We start from the raw sequence: 16,865 nt of genomic DNA, 5'->3' as shown, positions 1-16,865 counted from the left end.
AATGGAACAAAAAACTGTGGCTTATACTAAGAAAAATGGCAGACAGGAAGCGCCGGAACAGGAAGCGCACACGATTCTTACAGCAACATTTTCCTACATATTTTCAATAAACCTTGAATCTATCTTACACACATTTAGTGTAAAATTAATGACTAAATAAAATCTAAAAACTATCAAACTTGTAGAACTTTACTGATCAAAAAGAACAACAACAAAAAGCTGGATCTGGAACAGATTTAAAGATGGATATGGCTTAGGATTTCGCGTGGCGCCTTTCACACTCCCACCAATTTACAGGATTCGTAAAAGTACTTGTAATACAAGAACTAAAAATTAAACAAGAATCATGGAAATTTCTATGCACATTCACACAGGCGCAACAATGATTGTCACGAATACTGCTCATGGTCACTGATCCTCCACATAAAGTCAGTTGCTTTCCAGGATGAGGATGAGCTTGTGGACAGGTCGCTCGACAACAGAAAGCTTGGAACGTCTTTTGCCATTTTTGTCGAGATCTTTGGCTGCAATGTTCAAGGTCACATGGCGAACAAGACCGTCGTCATCTGGTGATGCTGCAACCACTCTTGCCAGTGGCCACTGGTTGCGGGGCAGTTCTTGGTCTTTCATCAGAACCACGTCTCCCACCTTGAGGTTCCTCTTGGGGTGAAGCCACTTCTGTCGTTGGGTGAGTGCCAGGATGTACTCCTTGCGCCATCTTGACCAGAACTGCTGTGCCAGGAACTGGACGCGACGCCAGCGCTTTCGCAGAAACAAGTCCTCTGTCATGAACTTGCCTGGTGGGGGAAGGGGAACACTGGATTTCATGGTGAGGATGTGGTTTGGAGTGAGGGGTTCTGGTGAGGTTGGGTCACCTTGATGAACAGCAGTGATGGGTCGACAGTTCACGATGGCCATGGATTCGTACAACATTGTACGAAGAGACGAGTCGTCAAGTCGTCCGGGGCAGAGTGCAGTCGTGGCTCGTAGCACTGATTTCACGGTCTGTACTTGTCTCTCCCACACACCCCCTGCGTGGCTTGCGTATGGAGTGTTGAAGACAAACTGGATTTGGTGGTCTCTGAGCCGCTGTTTGAGTTCATCTTCATCCATTTCTTTCAATGCACTCCTGAGTTCATTGTCTGCTCCCACAAAGTTGGTACCTTGATCACAGAAAATCTTCTGCGCTCCACCCCTGATTGCGATGAAGCAGCGAATGCCGTTGATGAGCGAGTCTGTGGTCATATCGTCGAGCATTTCAAGATGAACCGCTCTGGAGCAGAAACAGGTGAAGAGAAGACCGTAGCGCTTCACTTCCTTTCTTCCGTTCTTCACCAACATAGGGCCGAAGCAGTCCATTCCCACGTACGTGAAGGGAGGGGATGGTTCGACTCTTTCTTTGGGTAGATCAGCCATCTGTTGACCTTGGGCGTCACTTCGCAGCTTTCTGCAGACGACACACTTGCTGAGAACCTTCGCAACCTGCTTGGAGCCTCCAGGTACCCAGAAGCCTTGGGAGCGGATTTCGTTGAGCGTCATTCCTCTACCTTGGTGCTTGATTTTCTCGTGACAATGGAGTATCACGAGTCTTGTGACGTGAGAGTTCTTGGGGAGAATGATGGGATGTTTTTCACCCATGGAGAATGAACCTTTCTTGAGTCTCCCACCAACACGAAGAATTCCGTCTTGCAGGAATGGCTCGGTGCTATGAAGCTTGTTCGTTTGAGGCAAACTTCCCTTCTTGGAAAGACATGACATTTCTGCTGCCAAAAACTGAGACTGGACACCTCTGATGATGGAGAGTTTGGCATTGTGAATTTCCTCCACAGAAAGTTCTGCTGTTGAGCTTTTGTCGCGAGACTTGTTGAGTCGCAAGATTCTTGTCATCACACGTGCTGCCACATTCCAGCTTGAGAAACGAGATAGTCTGTCATCCAAATCTACTGCACAGGACGTAGTTTGGGTTGTCAAGGCAGTGCAAACTTCTGGGTCTTCAGGCTTGAGGGCTGATGACGTAGCCGAGGGTAGGGAGAGCTTAGTTTCCCACAGAAACTTGGGTCCGGAAAACCATTTGCTGTGCATCAGCTCAGCTGCTCTTAAACCTCTTGAAGCGTGATCTGCAGGATTGTCTTCAGATGGGACGTAATGCCATTGACTTGGGTCCGAGAGGTTTCTGATCTTCTGCACTCGATTGGCAACGAAAACATGGAACCTCCTTGCCTCGTTATTGATGTAGCCCAGCACTACACGAGAGTCTGTCCAGAAGAATTCTTCACTGATGGTGTAGCTGAGTTCTTGTTTGATGGCGTGACCAACCTCTGCAGCCACAACGGCAGCTGCCAGTTCGAGACGAGGAATGCTCACAATTTTCTTGGGAGCCACTCTTGCCTTGGCAGCGACAAGAGAACAGTGCGTTTGACCCTCAGCATTCACCAGTCTCAGGTAGGTGCACATTCCATAGCCTGTGGTACTGGCGTCTGAGAAGTGATGAAGCTGGACGTTGGTGATAGAACCAAAGTTGGTTGGGTAGTAACACCTTGGGATAGAAACGAGTTTCAGCTGATCCATGTCTTCTTTCCAGGTGTTCCATGCTGACTGCAGTTCTATCGGCACAGGATCGTCCCATTTGGTGCCTTTGTGACAAACTTCTTGCAGAATCTGTTTGCCCGTCAGAACGTATGGTGCGATCAGCCCCAAGGGATCATACAAAGAGGCAACAATGGCTAGGATGCCTCGTCGTGTGCATGGCCGTTCACTGGGCATGAAGGAGAAATGGAGAGTGTCGTTGTCTATAGACCACTGCATTCCAAGAGTTCGTTCCAGCGGCAGATCATGGAAGTTGAGGTCCATCGTTTGCATGTTTCCGTTGCGTTCTGACATTGGAATCGACTCCATCACCTTGTGACTGTTGGATGCGAATTTGTGGAGTCTCAGGCCTCCTGTGGAGCAGATTGCTACCGCTTCTTTGATGAGGTTAATGGCTTTCTCCTCTGTCGGCTGGCTGGATAGCCCATCATCCACATAGAAGTCCCTTTCAATGAAGTGAGACCCTTCTGTGAACTTGTCCTGGTTTTCTTTGGCTAGATGTTTGAGTCCGTAGTTGGCGCAGCCTGGAGAGGAAGCAGCTCCGAACAGATGTACCTTCATTCGGTACACAGCGGGGCTGTCTGTGAGGTTGCCGTCTTTCCACCAGAGGAAACGTAGGAAGTCACAGTGTTCTTCAGTCACTCGGAACTGGTGGAACATTTTCTCCACGTCGCAGGTGAAAGCGACAGAGTGCTGTCGAAATCGACTGAGGATGCCCACCAAGTTGTTAATGAGGTTTGGGCCGACAAGTAGATGGTCGTTGAGGCACGTGTTGTTGAACTTTGCAGAACAGTCAAAGACAACTCTGAGTTTCTTCTTCTGGGGATGGAAAACACCATGATGTTGTATATACCATTCTTGGCCTGTGGTTTCTTTGGCTTCTTCTGCGTCACCTCTTCTTATGATGTCGTTCATGAACTCGTTGTACTCATTGTAGTACTCTGTGTTTCTTTGTAGCTTCTTCTTCAAGTGTTCCAAACGTTGGGCTGCCAGTACGTAGTTGTTTGGAAGAACAGGTTTTTTCTTGAAGGGAAGCGGCATCTGTAGGTGTCCGTCACTGTCTCTTGCAACGTTTGCTCTGAGAATGTTCATGAACAACTCATCTTCTTGTGAAGTGGGCTTGCCATCTTTTTCGTCCTGCTCAAAGTCTCTTTCCAATATACGACATGCGTCCTTTGGTTTGATGACTGGGAGTTCTTTGGTTGTGACACGATTGCAGACGCTTACGTTCTCAGATGAGGAACCTTGTGACGTCGGCGAGGTTTTCCCAACGATGCCCCATCCTAGATCTGTCCTCACTGCAAACGGCTCCGAGTCACCACCGACTATGTATTGTCTGGGCAGGAACGCATGAGAACAGTTGAACCCGATGAGAACGCCAGGATCACAGTTGAGTAGGGGAGGTAACTCATGCGCAATCTGCTGCAGATGGCTCCAGCTTTTTGCAGTGTTGCAAGTGGGTATGGTGCTTTGTCGCAAAGGAATGTAATCAATGGAGTAGGCAGGTGGTAGCTCAACAAAAGTGTCACTGTTGTAGGCTCGCACACGCAGGTCCGAGACTCTGTCGCATACAATCCCTGACTGGATGTCATCTCTGAGTGTCTCTATCTTGAGACGCGTGGTTTCTCTGGAAGATGGATTCAAGAAGTCTACGACTGAACGTTCAACGAAGGTTGTGTCGCTTTGTGAGTCTATGAGGGCGTAGACTAATCTTTCCTTGTCAGGATCTTGCTTTGTGGATATCCACACTGGAACCGTCAACGCACTGTGTGAGGAAGCGTTGCATGACACCTTGCAGGTTGTTGCTGTTGTTTCTGTGGCTTGCGTACCTGCAGCATCTCTGGTGCGGTCTCCTTTCTTGTTGACAAAATTATCGTCATGGAGCGCTGTGGGGTGTTTGCCTTGGCATTTCTTGCAGGTGTGATGGTTTTTACAGTCTTTCGCATGGTGACCTGTTCGCAAACACCTGAAACACCGTCTCTGCTCCTTAACGAAAGTTCTTCGTTCTTCAGCAGGCCTGGCTTGAAAGGTTTGACAGTTTGGTAGAAAATGGTTGGTCTGTTTGCAAAAGACACAAAGCTTGCGAGTAGATTGTGAGTCGACATCTGGAGTGTTTTGTGTGTGGTTCACCTGCTGATCAGTAGTCGTTGCCATGCTTACGGCTGTACGGTTAGGTCCTCTGTACTTGGTAGGATGTGATGGTTTGGTCTCTCCTTTGTCCTCTTTTAGAGCTTGTAGAGAGCACACTGGCCTAGTCGCGACTTTGGCCTGTGAGGCGAGAAACTGGGTGAAACAATGGAAGCTTGGGTAACTACGGCCGTCTGTATCATGTTGTGCTACCACATTTCCCCACTTTGTGATGATCCAGTCTGGTAGCTTCTGTAGCAGCTTCTTATTCTCCTCTTCATCATCAAGATGCTTGAGACCCGGGATGTGGGGTGAGGCGTTATCCACGGTGACGAGGAAGTCTGAAAATCTTCGCAGATCGTTGTACTCTCTTCCTCCCACCTTTGGCCAGTTGTTGAGTTTCTTTCTGAAGGCGTTCAGTATTACAGATGGATGTCCATAGCGTTCGTTCAGCGTTCTCCATGCGTCGTCGTATGCTTCAGTGTCGAACCTGAAGAATGCTCCCTCGATACATTCATACGCTTCTCCGGCGGTGTAGCGCTCAAGCAGGGCCAGCTTCTCTGCGTATGAAATGTGCGTGTGACCAATCAAGCCCTCGAATGATCGCTTCCACTTGACGAACTGAAGTGGGTCACCAGTGAAAGTGGACGGCTCACATGGTGGCAAGCGACTGTAACTGACGTGAGCGCAAGGCGGCTGACGGTTGTCGTTGACGAGAGTCTGGTTATGGGTAGTCACGTTATCCTCATGGGCTCCCTGACGGACGGTGGGTCTTGCTTCTGGGTGCCCCAACTCATCATAAGCTTTGATCATGGCCTTTGTAGCCCTGATGTTCTGTTCTGCCTCCAAGCGGTCTAGGCGTGCTCTCTCTGCCGCAATTTCTTGCCGTGTCTGCATCTCGACTTCCTGAGCTGCAAGCTTAGCCAACGCCTCAGCTCGTTTTGTAGCAATACTCTCTTGTGATGACCACAAGGAAGCGCTGCTGCTACAACTTCTGCCAGAACCAGAGGTTTTAGACCCATAGACTGAATGGGCATATTCCGTGTCCAACATGACACGCAGGCGTGCTGTTTCTTCTTCTTGGTTCCAAGCAATCTGATCTGTTTCACTCATGCGTATTTGCGCTAGCGATACAATGTTGTTGGTGTTGGCAGAGCAGCAGTCCATTCTCCTCCGCGTCAAGTGGTCAGGAGTTTTAATGTTCGTGAAAGCTTCTAAAACACACTTCCGTAAATTTTCTGCTGTCTGTATTACGTTGGTGAGCTCTTCATCAGACAGTTGGTGTTTTAGGTTCTGACGTATGGTTTGCATACCTCTTTTCCATGCTTCATAAGTGTCTATGAAAGTGTCTTCCTTTGGTGTGACTGTAGCACCTGGTGGTTTAGCCTTTTGACCTTTCTTGGCGTCCATTTCTTCTTTGTATAGTTGGTACTTTTCTGTGTATCTGACTTCACGTTTTGGTCTGGTTGACTCCTCTGACTGACTCATGTTGATGATGCTCTGATTTATTCGTTGCTGTGGGTTGGAGTCAGACGTGGTTGTCCAGGCATGGGTTAGCCATTGGTTTGACTGTCACAGCCGCACAAAACAAGCCTGGCAGAACTGATGAGTAGTTGAACTTGTGATGTTTAATCAACATACTGCACCGTCAAACTGAAAACAATATAACATCACAATCACTCAACCATACTAATAATGAACAACAACTACTAGCATTACACTGACACAACAAAAACAAAGGGAAACAACCTGTGAAACTTGTCATTTTAAAAACTGTTCTGTTACACTTAAAGGGAGATAAGGATTCTACCAACTTAGAAAAAGAGCTCTGATCATTACCTTTATCTCTTACACACTTTACACAAAAAGGGAATAACAAAACAAACCAAAAACTTATTCTGAATCACAGGTAAGCACACTGTTGACTGGGAAAATGGTTAAAAACAAAATAACTATGAAACGTTATCCTTTGGCACAAATGCATTTCCATACACTACCAACAGTTTAAATGAAAGGCAAACATGTATAAAATACCACTCTTACTTGAATTTGACACACTGAACATTAATTAAACAGTGAAATAAACTTTGTAAAAGTGCGCACATCATGGCGAATACTGAAACACCACATGGTGAAAGACTGTACCAAAAAACGTACAAAACAATAAACTTTTCCTTACTACAAGACAAATATAATTATTCCTGAATAGAAAATTAACAATAGAAACAAATTGAACAATATTTACCCAATGATGGCCTTTGTGCGTCATGTTTATGGCTGATGTTAATGGAACAAAAAACTGTGGCTTATACAAAGAAAAATGGCAGACAGGAAGCGCCGGAACAGGAAGCGCACACGATTCTTACAGCAACATTTTCCTACATATTTTAAGCAAACTTTGAATCTATCTTACACACATTTAGTGTAAAATTAATGACTAAATAAAATCTAAAAACTATCAAACTTGTAGAACTTTACTGATCAAAAAGAACAACAACAAAAAAACTGGATCTGGAACAGATTTAAAGATGGATATGGCTTAGGATTTCGCGTGGCGCCTTTCACAGTTCTTCTTCTTCTTCCGATTCATGAACTGGGTCCTTTTGGACGTTTTAAGTTCAGCGAGTGGAGTTTTAAGTAGAGCTGGTTAAAATGGGTCTGCGGGTGGCCCAGGCTCAGTAAAAGTTTAAAACTATATAGGGGGGCCTACACACTAACACAGTTCAGTGGCAATCAGTGTTGGAGAAGGCATGGACCTGGCACTCCCACTGACTGACCTAGGTTGGCTTGGAAGCACCCCAGTCAGTGAAGGAGCTGGGAAGAGCCATGCTGGGATTTTGTTCCATTAACTGATGGTGTGTAGGAAGAAGGTTTTGCAGATGGAGGGGTGTGTCATCCTATCATGCTTTGAACATTCTCTGGGAGCCTCGAGCCGAGTCTTTGGTCACTGACTCAGTTTGAAAAAAGTCGACTATATGTTGTTGTTGATCTTATACAGCATAGTGAGGCGTTGATGGAGACGCCGCCTTCCTCCAGGGAATTCCAATCCAGTGTGCTGAGCATGTTGGTTACAGCACCAGGATGTCTGTCAGTATAGTTATTAAACGGACAAAACGAGCCGGCGCACTGCGGCGTTGCACATTTTTAAGCGCCCTTTAGTTCAAAGTTGTTCTCTATCATGCGTCACAGTAACAGCCTGGGTCCCATACTGTGGCCGCATATTCTAGGACTGGTCTAACCATAGCCTTATATATAAGCTGCATCTTTCACCGTGACGTCTGGTTTGCACTCTCTGATTAGTTCTATTTGAGTGCTCATGTTAATATGATTGACCTATACTGTGACACTGAATTTGATAATGGGATGGGACGCTATAAAAAGCCGCGAGGCTTATGGATACCAATCCAGTCCCTACCACTACTACTTATACTACTAAAAAACGAGAGATCTGTTTCCTTTACCTATAACTATCCATAGGTCATACCTATAACCATCCATAGGTCATACCTATATATGACCAGCCATACGTCATTCTGTCAAGAACAAATTGAGGTTCCGGAACCTCACAACCATCCATAGATCATACCTATGACCACCCATAGGTCATACCTGTGAACATCATCTATTGGTTATGTTTTTGACTGTCAATAGTATATATACCTATGCCCATCTATAGTATATACCTATGACCATCCATAGGTCATACCTATGATCACCCATAGGTCCTGTTTATGACTGTCTATAGTATATACCTATGACCATCTATAGGACAGGCACGGTTGGCCTTGTGGTAAGGCGTCCGCCCCGTGATCGGGAGGTCGTGGGTTCGAACCCCGGCCGGGTCATACCTAAGACTTTAAAATTGGCAATCTAGTGGCTGCTCCGCCTGGCGTCTGGCATTATGGGGTTAGTGCTAGGACTGGTTGGTCCGGTGTCAGAATAATGTGACTGGGTGAGACATGAAGCCTGTGCTGCGACTTCTGTCACACCCTCATTTTTCAACCAAATTACTAGTTGAAATTTCAAAGTGGTCAAGTAATCTTCGACGAAGCCTGGACTTTGGTATCGTCACGCTCATAAGATAATTGCCTATGTCATTTTTTTATGTTTTGAGAAAAGCTCAACAAACTTTTGAGTTAAAAATGAAGGTAAACAGGTAAAGGGGTGGGTGACATACTAACAAAAAGAACCAACACAACAACAGAGAGAGAGAGAGAGAGAGAGAGAGAGAGAGAGAGAGAGAGAGAGAGAGAGAGAGAGAGAGAGAGAGAGAGACAGACAGACAGACAGACAGACAGACAGACAGACAGACAGACAGACAGACAGACGGACAGACAGAGACGTCGAGAATTTCTGCTGAACTAAATATTTCCTTCTCTGTCTCAGATATGGGAATTGTCAGCAACAGACTTGATGGAATTGTTGCTCAAGGGATCGTAAACCAAGGACAAATCAAGAAGAAGGTCGAGCCAATGCAAGGGAATACAGAAAGACTACTTAACACATTTTATGAACCTTTCATAACTCGTCTTTCGAGCCTGCTGGGGGACAACAAGTTATTGTGGAAGGATTTATAATAACCTGGGACGTGAGATAATGTAAACTTCTAAAGCTTTAACTGGTAAATAGTGTGCATTTTTATCTGTGCCGTATTCAGTTCTTGTTCTTCGAAATGTCCCCAGCAGAAGTGCTCCGTTTGGTTTCCATGTTATTTGTTGTGCATTGGAGCTGAGAAAACGGGGGATATATTGAACGAATAAAATCAACGAATGTTTAAATGATTTGTATGTGTCATTGATTCATTTTTACCTGGCTTCCTCTTCTTTGTGCTTGTCTCTAACGATGTGTTACCGTCGGGCGCTGTGGCGGGGTGGTAAGACGTCGGCCTCTTAATCGGAAGGTAGAGGGTTCGAATCCCGGCCGCCTGGTGGGTTAAGTGTGGAGATTTTTTCGATCTCCCAGGTCAATTTATGTGCAGACCTGCTAATGGCTTATCCCCCTTCGTGTGTACACAAGCACAAGACCAAGTGCGCACGGAAAAGATCCTGTAATCCATGTCAGAGTTCGGTGGGTTATAGAAACACGAAAATTCCCAGCATGCTTCCTCCAAAAGCGGCGTATGGCTGCCTAAATGGCGGGGTAAAAACGGTCATACACGTAAAATTCCACTCGTGCAAAAACACGAGTGTACGTGGGAGTTTCAGCCCACGAACGCAGAAGAAGAAGAAGAAGATGTGTTACCGTTTTAATAAACGGCTGTTGACAACGAAGCGACTGATGAAAGTTCTGTTTGGAAGGCACATTCCCTCACGTGAAAACATTTCAGCTCACCATCGCAAGGCTTTTACTAGGGTTAAGTCGACCCCTCCCTTTGGCCAGCGGCGGCTAGGGATCAAAGACTAATACCCCCATTCCACACATCCGTTCTAGGTCCCGTTCCCGTAGCGACCAAGGAACGACACGGGGAGGGATCGGGAGGGGACCTTAATGGAACGCCAATGGACGTTAACGGAACTCCTTTGAACGGTTGGGACGGGTGAGTTCGGGCTGCATGTTCACAACTGATTTTAGCCATTCCCCGCCCGTTCCAAATGAACGGTAATGGAACCTTAAAACATCGGAAACGGAACTCATGGATCGTTAATGGAACTTAACGCAATGGTAACGCAACGCTAGCGCTCTCACACACTTAGTTGTCAATGATACCCGCATTCCACACATCCGTTCTAGCTTCCGTTCCCAGCCGTCCTCAGGACGGCTGCAAGTACGGTCAGACGCTGCTCAAAGATGCCCAAAACGGCCGTTTGCGCAGCGTCTCATTGTTGTGGCAGCCGTCCTCAGGACGGCTGGAAACAGAAGCTAGAACGGTTGTGTAGAATGGGGGTATAAGCTAAGCGTGTTTACGATATATGCAGGTGTCTGGACATGTGCATCTCAAAAGTTAAAGGCACACTCAGCCTCCCGTAAACCATCAGGTTTTGGTCGCAGACACTGTCAGGCTTTTACACACAGTACAAACACCCTCTCGTTTAAACATTCACCGCTTGAGAACATCCTAGGTTCCCTTCGTAAAGAGCGAGCAATTTTCAAAGAATTTATTTTTGCGTGGCCAGCCGGATTTATTATTAATACAATCGGACGCCTCGTTTTGACGCTAGACCTAACTTTTAAAATCTAAATAAGAAATGGACAGCTTGTTAAATGTTACACAAACGTTCTTAAATCATAAATGAATTCTTTTTTTCATCAAGACAAGATCAGTACAATTCAAAGTTTTGAAAGTTTGAAAAAAGGGTAGGGGCGGATCACATCATTTTTATGGTGGGGTTTCGACATTTCTTTTTGGGACAGATCGACGACGCCTTTAGTTGAGGGCGCAAAGCGCGAAGCGCCCGAACCTCCGAGGGGGGTCCGGGGGCATATGCCCCCCCCCCCCCCCGAAAATGTTGATAAAAACAAGGAAAATAGAGCAATCTGGTGCAATCTGAGCCAAGAAACTTCCCCTAGTACACCTTCCAAAAGTTAATTTGAGAAGACAAATGTGGATCAAAACAAGGACAATTTACCGATCTGATGCAACCTGAGCCAACAAATTACCAAACTACCTGGCAAAAACCGTAATTTAGAAGACAAAGGTCTGCTCCTATGGAGATCGGGGGGCATGCACCCCCGGACAATTTTGATAAAAACCAGGAAAATGGAGCAATCTGGTGCAATCTGAGCCACAATTTTTTATTTATTTCAAATGTATTTCTTCTTTTTTTTCATTTTTCCTTCTGTTTTTGTATTTTTAAGGCTGGGGGGGGGGGGGGGGGGGCAGGTCCGAAAACCCCGGAAACCCCACCTGGATCCGCCCTTGGCCCGGAAGCAGGTCACACAAGGTCTAGTTTGCCCAAGCAGACGAATTTTCTGCATAGCGCCTGTTTCTTTGAAGCCAACCGCCGCTGATAAGTTTGTGTAACTCGCAGTCGTTTGTTGCATTTTAGATTCAGAGGTACACAATAACGTGCTATTGCAGATACAGCGAGTCGCATTGAAATCACAAACTGACGACACGGGTCCACGATGGCTCAGGGGTTAGATATGATAAACCACACAAACTGGTGTGTGGTTTACGCAAGCTAAACAGCCATTCAAACGAACTGTGTCATGTAATGTTAATGCAAGTGTGTTCCATAAGGTTAGAACTGCTTTTTTCATGAGAAGATGTAAATCGTTCTGTAAACCATTTGAGGCAGACTGAGGCTTTAACTGAGCAGATGATGACATAAAGTGATCGGTAAAACGTACACACGTCACAAATGACAGAAAAACATTTCAATGAACGAATTAGTAGCCCATTTTGCACTTGGCTACTTATATACATTCATTATTATCCTACTGTAGGATTTTTGTTGGTTGTTCAGTTTAATCAATGTTTACCATCTTAACTTTTAGGATCTTATTGGTTTGTTTATCAGGCTGTCTTACTTTAGAATGTCACGTTGTTTGCGTGTTAGGTTTTTGTTGATTAATCGTTTCAGGTTTTTCATTCTCACTCTCCGTTGTATGTATGTGCGATAGATTAGCAAGGACTAGCGGTAAGACAGGACCCTATGGACAGGCCAACGCTACTATCCGCTGGGTAATAAAGCTCGGGGGTTCTCTCTCTCTCCCTCTCTCTCTCTCTCTCTCTCCCTCTCTCTGTCTCGTTAAGATGGTGTTGAATTCTATTTTTCTGCCTTTTTTATATTTTTATTTTTTATATGAATGTCCGTGTATATATGATTAGAGTAGTCCCTCTCTGGCCGAGGGCTGGTTGAAAAAAACCTCGTTTATATTGCTGATACCACAACCCTTGTAAAACTTGACTTGATTCGATTTGATTTGATTTGATTTGATTTGATCTCTCTCTCTCTCTCTCTCTCTCTCTCTCTCTCTCTCTCTCTCTCTCTCTCTCTCTCTCTCTCTCTCTCTCTCTCTCTCTGTCAGAGTCTCACATACACGAGACTGACACAGATACCGACGAACAAAAACGCAAACATGGAGGTTAGCATGTGAACACGGAGCGATGCGCACACACTTAAAACAGAATTGTAAAGATTTTATTCCCGACACTCATTCCTAAAAGGAAACCAACCGAGTTACGGCCATTATTTCTGAGATTTTGTTTACGGTAGTTTGAAGTTACAACCGGTAAAATTACATGCTGACACGACTCTTAAAACAACGTGATTTCACCGTAGTATCCCTCTTGAATATAACTATTTTGCTCAAGCCAACAGCCAAAGACCAACTTCCCTTTCTCCGCACAGACTGCCGTCTGGATCCGTTGGTCAATGTAATAATAATTAGCTTTTTTACAGCGCAAGTTATGCAAATAGGTTTAAGCGCTTTACAAATACAATGCCAAAACATAAAATCTACAAACATTATGCAATGTAAGCATACCAATAAATAAACAGAATAAAACAAGGCAGACTGAGCTTACATGCCTTTGACACCATAATAACAAATGGCATGTCTCTATATCGTGATATCCTAGATGTCAGCAGAAGGTTACATTACTTTCAAGGCTGTTTATAAAAGAAAACGAAAAAAAAAGACCTCAATGTCATCTCATCAGCAGAAATAACACCTTCGCACACTTTTTTGTGTGAAGTAGTCGAACAATCAGCGCCTTTAAACACCATACTGGCGGGCGCAGTGGCGTGGTGGTAAGACGTCGGCCTCCAAAAGCGGGAGGTCTGAGTTCGAATCCCGGTCGCTGACACCTGGTGGGTTAAGAGTGGAGATTTTTCTGATCTCCCAGGTCAACTTATGTGCAGACGATGATAATTTGTTTTAACGTCCTCTTAGAACCAATTGGCCTATCTTGGGACAGGTAGAGTTGATATGCTTTATGGGGGGACAGGACACTGGACAGACATGCAAACAGAGAACACATATGATCGTGTTATAGATCTGGAAGTCTGTTGTTGCGATATTTCAAAAAAGGGATGGAAGTAAAGATTTTGTTGGGGTTGTTGCCATAGTGTCCGCGAAATGTAGTTGGAGTGGAGTGGTTTTGTAGGCTTATTTACTTTTTATTTATGTAAAATATTTTTCAGACTTTTGGATAATGCCAAAATAATGTAATAAAGAACTGTCTGAATAAGTAAATAAATACGTAACTAGAAACATAAAAAAAAATTATTAGCCAAATAAGAATATTAAATATAACTTGCTAAAATAATATATCAGAATGGGGAACTTAAGTTCAGGTAGGAGGAGGGCGGTGTATGTGATTTAGCCTTGTTTGAATAGAGCTATATAAATATGTGCAGACCTGCTAGTGACTTAACCCCCTTCGTGTGTACACGCAAGCACAAGACCAAGTGCGCACGGAAAAGATCCTGTATTCCATGTCGGAGTTCGGTGGGTTATAGAAACACGAACATACCCAGTATGCTTCCCCCGAAATCGGCGTATGCTGCCTGAATGGCGGGGTAAAAACGATCATACACGTACAAATCCACTCGTGCTAAAAACATGAGTGAACGTGGGAGTCTAAGCCCATGAACGAAGAGGAAGAAACACCATACTCAGTTCATACTAGCCTCTTTTCCAAATAATAACTGTATAATGTTGACAATGGAAATCTTCACGTTTCAGAGATCGTTTCTTGATTTTTTTTTCCCACATCAAAACCGAAAGAATATCAGAAAGCAAAACAGTAACTTTGATCAATAAATTCCCGTGAAAACAGATTGCTCAGCGTCTCAGATCTGGTCAGGGATAAGACCATCCCTGTAATTGGCAACATTACAAAAAATAAACAGCTTTGGTGCCCTCTTTGTACAGTGGGAATCTTGTCATGAATTGGGGTCCTGATTTGGCCTATATGGTCCGCTGGACCCAAAAAGCAACAACAATCAAATCAAATCTTGTCATGAATTGGGGTCCTGATTTGGCCTATATGGTCCGCTGGACCCAAACAGCAACAACAATCCAATCAAATCTTGTCATGAATTAGGGTCCTGATTTGGCCTATATGGTCCGCTGGACCCAAACAGCAACAACAATCCAATCAAATCTTGTCATGAATTGGGGTCCTGATTTGGCCTATATGGTCCGCTGGACCCAAAAAGCAACAACAATCATATCAAATCTTGTCATGAATTGGGGTCCTGATTTGGCCTATATGGTCCGCTGGACCCAAACAGCAACAACAATCCAATCAAATCTTGTCATGAATTGGGGTCCTGATTTGGCCTATATGGTCCGCTGGACCCAAACAGCAACAACAATCAAATCAAATCTTGTCATGAATTGGGGTCCTGATTTGGCCTATATGGTCCGCTGGACCCAAACAGCAACAACAATCAAATCAAATCTTGTCATGAATTAATTTCGTGAAAGCCTGTGATGGCTTTTGAAAACACACACGAATTCCTCAACAAAATCCATCTCACCACAGAAAACAGGAATGGTAATTATGGTACGTGTCCATGAGGAGGGATGGTCTTATCGCATGTACATACCCGGCGAGATCTCAGAGGGTGAGCTGAACTGGTTTTTTTACGAGAAGGAGTGTGCCTTTAAGTTTACAAACTAGATTCTAAACTTACGAAGAGGGTTTCAATAGAAATCCTCAATTCTTTCCAAGAAATAAGACGTTTCCTTGATGGTGAGCAAGCCGCTCGCTCCGTAAGGCCACTTGGCGATGGGAGCAAAGGGACTGTTGCCCACGCAACTTCCGTTTCCGGACACGTAGTACCATCCGGGTCCTTTGGTCTGGGCGCACGTACCGCAGTCGTTGTCTACAGTGCAGAAAGGGTGAGGGATGCCAGAACCTTGAAAGGACTGCAGGTCCGCGGCAGAACCATCAGTGGCGCGGTACAGGTCGTAGGACAAGGCATACTTGTTGTCTCTGTCTCGCAGCGTCACGTTCCTGAAAGCAGCACTGACTGCAGGCGACTCGGGGGGTGGCGGCTGGTACACGTTGTACACGACCATTCGGTACTCGGCTTGGGCCATGAGGTAGCGAAGACTCTCCAGACCCACGAAGAAGTTGTAGACGTCATAGCTTCCCATGCCGCGCTCAAAGTCGTTCCACCTGTAGTCAGTCCACGTCAGCTGACTCCAGCCCGAGGCGGCTTGGACTCTCAAGAGGATTGGGGTAATCTTCTGCCCGGTGAAAGGACACCTAAGAAGGAACGGTTCAGGAGACCCGGTGGGTTGGATGAAGCACATCTCTTCCCGGTCGTAGCCACCGTCCTGTGCCATCACTTCGATAGCTTCTTGGCAGTCTGGAAAGAAAACTCTAAGCTTTAGGGGGTCGGAATATTGATCTGTACAAATATTCGCTTCTCAATTAGGTGTGCAACTTTGACAACTTAGAGAAAATATACGTTTTTCTTTCGTAATCTCTCTCCCTCTCGTTTCTCTCGTCTCTCTCTCTCCCTCTCGTTTCTCTCTCTCTCTCTCTCTCTCTCTCTCTCTCTCTCTCTCTCTCTCTCTCTCTCTCTCTCTCTCTCTCTCTCGTTTCTCTCTCTCTCCCCCTCTCTATCTCTCTCTCTCCCCTCTCTCTCTCCCCCCTCTCTCTCTCCCCCCTCTCTCTTCTCTCTCTCTCTCTCTCTCTCTCTCTCTCTCTCTCTCATAAATCAATCAATCAATCAATTAATCAATTCATCCGTCAATCCATCCATCAATCCATCCATTAATCAATCCATCAATCAAAGACTGACCACGGACTCGCTCAGTACAACGCTCCCCCTTGAAGCAGACATCACATCGGCAGGAGCTGTCGTTTCTCACCCGTCCACCGTTCACACTGCAGTGTGTCTTCTGAAAAATGAATAAGAGAGCAAAATAATGCAGAGGCAAATGGACAGACACAAAATATATTTTGGGGTCAACACTTAATTCTCTTCGGGTGTTGGAAAAGAATTGGTTGTGGCCTGTTTTGACCCAAAAAAAGGTAGATGTTTTTGAAAGGTTGAGGGAGTTATCGATTTTTTTCAGGAAGCTTTTTAAATTAATGAAGGACTGACTTAACCGTCGACCGACCGGGTTATCGACTTCACACGGAAGACATTGTGGGGCCGTGCGGACCCATGCCTCTCAAAGAAGGAAAACTATGCGTACCCTTCCGTATAGACCCATGCTTTTCAAAGAAGCAAAAACGTGCA

At 45.3% G+C, this 16,865-nt stretch overlaps 2 protein-coding genes across 2 annotated transcripts in view; both read right to left on the bottom strand.

Moving 5' to 3' along the window:
- Positions 1–429: 429 nt before the first annotated feature.
- Positions 430–6,201, bottom strand: LOC138947942 (uncharacterized). The gene has a single exon (XM_070319467.1). It carries the CDS (start codon positions 6,199–6,201, stop codon positions 430–432), a length of 5,772 nt encoding a protein of 1,923 aa, XP_070175568.1.
- Positions 6,202–14,402: 8,201 nt separating this feature from the next.
- LOC138948779 (uncharacterized) overlaps positions 14,403–16,865 on the bottom strand; it is an 8,018-nt gene continuing 5,555 nt past the window's right edge. The window contains exons 4-5 of the mRNA XM_070320392.1: positions 16,422–16,521; positions 14,403–15,983 (exon numbers count right to left, since the gene is read on the bottom strand). Coding sequence (XP_070176493.1) covers positions 15,313–15,983; positions 16,422–16,521 — 771 coding nt within the window. The 3' untranslated portion in view covers positions 14,403–15,312. The remainder of the gene's footprint in view (positions 15,984–16,421; positions 16,522–16,865) is intronic.

This window comes from Littorina saxatilis, linkage group LG15 (assembly GCF_037325665.1).
Source record: "Littorina saxatilis isolate snail1 linkage group LG15, US_GU_Lsax_2.0, whole genome shotgun sequence".
In the NCBI taxonomy this organism is placed as follows: domain Eukaryota; kingdom Metazoa; phylum Mollusca; class Gastropoda; order Littorinimorpha; family Littorinidae; genus Littorina; species Littorina saxatilis.
This window is presented reverse-complemented; position numbering and strand designations above follow the sequence as displayed.

Excerpts from the sequence above, each read along its gene's own strand:
- LOC138947942 (XM_070319467.1), bottom strand. The coding sequence starts at position 6,201 with ATGAGTCAGTCAGAGGAGTCAACCAGACCAAAACGTGAAGTCAGATAC.